This window comes from Hyperolius riggenbachi, chromosome 8, assembly GCF_040937935.1.
Source record: "Hyperolius riggenbachi isolate aHypRig1 chromosome 8, aHypRig1.pri, whole genome shotgun sequence".
NCBI classification, from domain to species: domain Eukaryota; kingdom Metazoa; phylum Chordata; class Amphibia; order Anura; family Hyperoliidae; genus Hyperolius; species Hyperolius riggenbachi.
In genome coordinates this window covers 276,588,575-276,594,574 of record NC_090653.1, presented here as the reverse complement: position 1 = coordinate 276,594,574, position 6,000 = coordinate 276,588,575, and the positions used below count along the sequence as shown (strand labels likewise).

General features: G+C 40.3%; 1 protein-coding gene across 2 annotated transcripts in view; it reads right to left on the bottom strand.

The window, feature by feature from the left end:
- Nucleotides 1–1,720: 1,720 nt before the first annotated feature.
- The window catches only part of LOC137528574 (olfactory protein-like), a 32,485-nt gene continuing 28,205 nt past the window's right edge, over nt 1,721–6,000 (bottom strand). For both annotated transcript variants that reach the window (XM_068249916.1, XM_068249917.1), the window contains 2 exons: nt 3,864–3,889; nt 1,721–1,856 (listed from right to left, as the gene is read on the bottom strand). In XM_068249916.1, coding sequence (XP_068106017.1) covers nt 3,864–3,889 — 26 coding nt within the window. In that variant the 3' untranslated portion in view covers nt 1,721–1,856. The remainder of the gene's footprint in view (nt 1,857–3,863; nt 3,890–6,000) is intronic.

The following is a 6,000-nucleotide window of genomic DNA, read 5'->3' as shown; positions in this document are numbered from 1 at the left end:
CTGTGCTTTGCTGAAAATGCATGCAGCAGTGCTATAGTGCATCGTATTGCTGTGCAGCGCATATAGTCTGAACGTCAGAAGTGCTGTCCATGCACTACTGATGATCTTGCATGTCGCACACCATACGTGCTGCCGAGAGGCGCACTGCAGCGCATATAGGGCTTGATTCACTAAACCGTGATAAATAATTCAAATATCACACCTTATCAAAGTTAACATGCCTTATCAGAGTAGCATAGCGAGCGCTACAAACCTATGCCTGCTAATTGGCAATGGCACTCGTCCTGCCCTGAGACCCTGCAGGTTCATAGCGCTCGCTGTGCTACTCTGATAAGGCTTTGATAACGTGTGATAACTTTGGATAACGTGTGATAACTTTGATAACGTGTGATAACTTTTGATAACGTGTGATAACTTTTGATAACGTATGATAACTTTGATAACGTGTGATAACTTTGGATAATGTGTGATAACTTTGGATAACGTGTGATAACTTTGATAACGTGTGATAACTTTTGATAACGTGTGATACCTTTTGATAACGTGTGATAACTTTTCATAATGTGTGATAACTTTGATAACATGTGATAACTTTGATAATGTGTGATAACTTTTGATAACGTATGATAACTTTGATAACGTGTGATAACTTTTGATAACGTATGATAACTTTGATAACGTGTGATAACTTTTGATAACGTGTGATAACTTTGATAACTTTTGATAACGTGTGATAACTTTGATAACGTGTGATAACTTTTGATAACTTTTGATAACGTGTGATAACTTTGATAACTTTTGATAACGTGTGATAACTTTGATAACGTGTGATAACTTTTGATAACTTTTGATAACGTGTGATAACTTTGATAACTTTTGATAACGTGTGATAACTTTGATAACGTGTGATAACTTTTGATAACGTATGATAACTTTTGATAACGTGTGATAACTTTTCATAATGTGTGATAACTTTGATAACGTGTGATAACTTTGATAACGTGTCTGATAACTTTGGGTAACGTGTGATAACTTTGGATAACGTGTGATCAATTTTATAACATGTGATAACTTTGGATAACATGTGATAACTTTGATAACGTGTGGTAACTTTGATAATGTGTGATAGCGTGTGATAACTTTTGATAACGTGTGATAACTTTTGATAACGTGTGATAACTTTTGATAACGTGATATCTTTGATAAGGTGTGATATTTGTCTCACGGTTTAGTGAATCAAGCCCCTAGTGTGAATGAGGCCATATTGTTTTGTCATATCCTATGTTTCAGAACAGCTTTTCAATGCAAGTAATAGAACATTAATACATATCAACTGGGCAATAAAAAGTGAAATATATAGATAGATAGATAGATAGATAGATAGATAGATATAGATATAGATATATATATTATTAATTCTGGCTAAGAATACTACAGGGAATGAGGAAATACAGTTATTTTCATCTAGTTAAAATTCGGACTTGCAGGTTCTGCAAAATGGGTGTGAGCAGGCATTAGTGCTTAGATGAGGACCTCTGAACTGTTAGAGCAGATATGGGTGGTTTTATTTTTTGCTTTTTTTATTTGCACAAGCTGCATGGTTTTCTCCCAGCACAGCGGTACACAGGATCAGATCTGGAACACGGAAATAACACGCTCATTGTGCAACCGGGTGCACTAGTCCAAAGCAAGTAACAGTCCATCAATAAAAACAACAACGTTTTTTGCTTTATTGGTTATTTTTTTTTAATTTCAAATGAAGAAGGGAACAGAGGAGAGCAGCGGGCAGGAAAGTTGGGTGAAGAAGGATCAAGGGGGGCTGGAGAGAGCGGGGACTTCGCTGGAAGCAATCTGTCCTGTAAAACACAAACACAAGCGGAGGTCAGAGGTCACTGCCACACAGATCAGTCACCTACAGGTGCCCTTTAACACTCAGTCAATATTGATAGAAGCAGCTCTGTTTAAATTCGCCATCGCGGTCTCCCATTGCTAGATAAGTATTAGTGCTCTAAACACCAGCTGAACTGGCTGAACTGACATAGAAATAAAGTCCTTCCGGCCCTCCTCCAGCTAGAATTATACTTAAAGGGAACATGATGTGAGTAAAATTATTTAAAATAAACACATGATGTAGCTGCAAATGAATATTACCTACTAAACTCACCGTCAGTTCCTCTCAGAGGCTCACCATTTTCTGCTTACAGTGATCCCTTCCAGTTCTGACAAGATTTTGTCAGAACTGAAATATACCCGTTGCTGTCAGGTATATATCAGCAGCTGTCAGTTACAACTGAATGTGCAAGGTAATGTCCATGTTTTCCTATGGCTCAAGTGGGTGATATTACAGTTTTCCTATGGCTCAAGAGGGTGATATTACAGTTAAACAGTGTGCTGACCAGGAAGCTGTTAAGGGGTAATGGCCATTTTTAAAATGGAGGATAGTGAATTCCATTGATCACAGTGGACAAATTGGACGCAGAAGAGGAGAAAGGGATTTAGCAATAGACTACACAGGAGGTAAATATGACCTGTATATGGTTATTTTACTTTTTCATTTTCAGTTCAGGTTCTCATTCAGGTTCCGTCTTTTTCACTTGAGAAATGTTCACCTCCCATTCATTAGCCTATAACTTTATCACTACTTATCACAATGAACTGATCTATATCTTGTTTTTTCCGCCACCAATTAGGCTTTCTTTGGGGGGGTACATTTTGCTAAGAGCCACTTTACTGTAAATGCATTTTAACAGGAAGAATAAGAGAAAAACGGAAAAAATCATTATTTCTCAGTTCTCAGCCATTATAGTTTTAAAATAATACATGCCTCCATAATTAAAACTCACGTATTGTATTTGCCCATATGTCCCGGTTATTACACCGTTAAAATTATGTCCCTATAACAATGTATGGCGACAATATTTTATTTGGAAATAAAGGTGCATTTTTTCTGTTTTGCATCTATCACTATTTACAAGTTTAAAATAAAAAAATATAGAAATATTTCATCTTTACATTGATATTTAAAAAGTTTAGACCCTTAGGTAAATATTTACATGTTTTTTTTTTTATTGTATTGTTTTTTTTTTTTTTATATTAAACATTTTATCTGGGTATTTTTGGGAGGGTGGGATGTAAAGTATAGTTTTATAATGTAATTGTGTGTTATGTTTAATTTTTTTTTAATTTTAGTTGTAGTTTTACTTTTTGGCCACAAGATGGCGGCCATGAGTTTGTTTACATGATGTCACTCTAAGCGTAACACACGCTTAGAGTGACTAATCGGGGAGGGAACGGCCAGAAAAGGCGCAGCTTCCGAGAGAAGCTGTCGCTTTTTCAGCGGGGGAGAGGAATCAGTGATCGGGCACCACAGCCCGATACATTGATTCCTTGGCTACCGAATCCGCGGCCGGGAGTGCGCGTGCACGATCGGCCGTGGGAGCGCGCGGTAGCGTGCATGGTTCCTGGACGTAGTTTCTACGTCCAGGAACCAAAATAGGTTAAGTGAGGCCCCTCTCTTTTGGGCACTCTGGTTTCCTCCGACATCCCAGAAACAATTGTATAATTTTTCATGGTTGTGTGGTCCTCTAAGCAAGACTTCTGTGGGGGTAGGAGGCCGCTCAGGCCGGGTCCCAAAGAATGTAAAAGTTTAAAAAGTAGAAGATGCTTACCTCCTTCAGGAATATATCAGCCCGACTGGGCAAAAATAAACTTTTAATATTGCACATACAACATGCTTTGAGGGGCAGTGCAGTGAGCATGTGACCACCTCTTTACTCATAAGCATTGAATCATTAATGCTATGGGCAACACAGCCCAATTTACGATATACTTTGTTGAATAAGGCCACAGAAATTGGATCTTACCTAATTTGTTTTGGGAACACAGGGTCCTGTGAAGACAAGAAGAGAATGTGTCATTTAAAAAGTGCACTCTGATTGATACCTGTTATATTACAGCTCATGTGCGCCACATAAATAAGAACTGTAGTGAAAGTAACGTAATTAATTAAATTGTTTATCTATAAAACAATAGCTGATGGCCCGACTATGTATTTGGCTGGTGTTGGCGCCACCCACTTTTTCTAACCCTAACACACAATTATTCATTTACCAAGTTTGTGAGATTTGTGATCTTTGGCGTCAATAATTTGCACTGAAATTAAACAAATCTGATTGGCTGTTTGTGGCTCCACCTCCTTGTCTGAATTTGAACCCCAGTCACCCAATGACCAACTGTACCAGGTTTGAGGCCTGTGCCATTAACACTGCGGTATACATTTTCCCAGTGAAATTTGTATTTGTCTCTGCCCACTTTTAGGTTATGTGGATAAAAAGTATCCTATACAGTATGTCAGGTCGGGAACCTTTTTGGCTAAGACAGCCATAAACGTCACATCATTTAAAATGTAATTCTATGAGAGCCATACAATATGTTTCAAACTGGGACAGTGCGCATGAACAGCAGAGTGTTCACGTCCCTGTTACCATGGTGATGTATAAACAGTTGATCTGCAGGGCAGCGGAAGTGTCGGACACGTCTTTAGCTTCTCTTGGGTTTCAGCAACATCAGCAATTTCCCAGACAGGAGAAATACCGACTAACAGCTTGTATAATTAGCTAGCTGACTTGGGGGTTGATTCACTTTGTAGGACGAGATCCCCGCACTTTGGCCCAGTAGGCTGACTGTCAAATGACAGGCAGCCAATTGGGCCAAAGTGCAGGGATCTAGTCCTACAAAGTCACTGGACCCGACAGGGCCCAGAGTGCAAAGGCGTATCTAGAGGGGTGCAGGCATGGCTAGTGCCATGGGCGCCACAGCACTATGGGCACCATGCCTGACCCTGCTCTGTGTCCCCATGCCTGCCCCGTGCCTCCCCGTCACTCATACCTCAGATCAGATTATTTTTGTTATCTGGGGAATATGGCTACTTAATTTACGTATGTAGAGCTCACTTGGCTTATGGTGCCCATACACGATAGAATAAAAATGTTCGATTTTCCAAATGAAAGTTGAAAATATTTTTTTCCGATCAAGAAATTCTAACGATTAGCCCGTTTTTTTTCGAGAAAAATGTGATTGGACATGCTGGAAAAATCTTTATATTCGATCTAACGGAATAATCGAACTAAATTATTTAATCGAAAAAATTTGAAAAATTGTACTATGTATGGGCACCTTTAGTGTTGGAAAAGAGGTCAGAGAGGAAATAAGGAGAAATATCTCCTTCAGCAATATCAAAAATCAAAAAAACACAGGCAACTATAACACATGTACAACAGAAAGGATGCTGTTTTTAGAGGGGAAAGGGGCTCCAACCAAGGCGTGTGTGTGTGTGGTGGGGGGAGAGGGGTGCAATTTCAGTTTTTGCTATAGGCTCTACATTACCCAGATACGCCCCTGCCAGAGTGGGACAATTGGAGCAGCCGTTAGTTTTGGGGTAGCGCGAGTTGGTTAGTAGTGCATGCTGCAGCAGTAGTCTGCCTACTTTAAAAATTTTATTTGTGCTGCTTGAGCAGTGTAGCTTAGTGAATCAACCCCTACTGATTTGTCTGGTGGCCAGATGCAGCCATCAAAAGAGCCACATCTGGCTCCAGAGCCATAGGTTCTCTATCCCTGCTAGATGTTATTCCAGGTAATGTACTATGTGTGGGCCAAATTTCTTTCAAATCCATTCAGCCATTGTTGCGTTATTGAGTAACAAACATCCAAACTTTTGCATTTATAATGTTAGTGAGATTATGTGTGTGTGACTCAAAACCGCCTTAAAGAGGATCTGTAACGTCAATACGTCCCCTGGGGGGTACTCGCCTCGGGTGGGGGAAGCCTCCAGATCCTAATGAGGCTTCCCACGCCGTCCTCCGTCCCTCAGGGGTCTTGCTGCAGCCCTCCGTGCAAGATGACGTCAATATTTACCTTCCCGGCTCCTGCGCAGGCGCTCTGACGGCTGTCAGGTCCGAAGTAGGCGGAAATACCCGATCGCCGTCGGGTCTGCTCTACTGC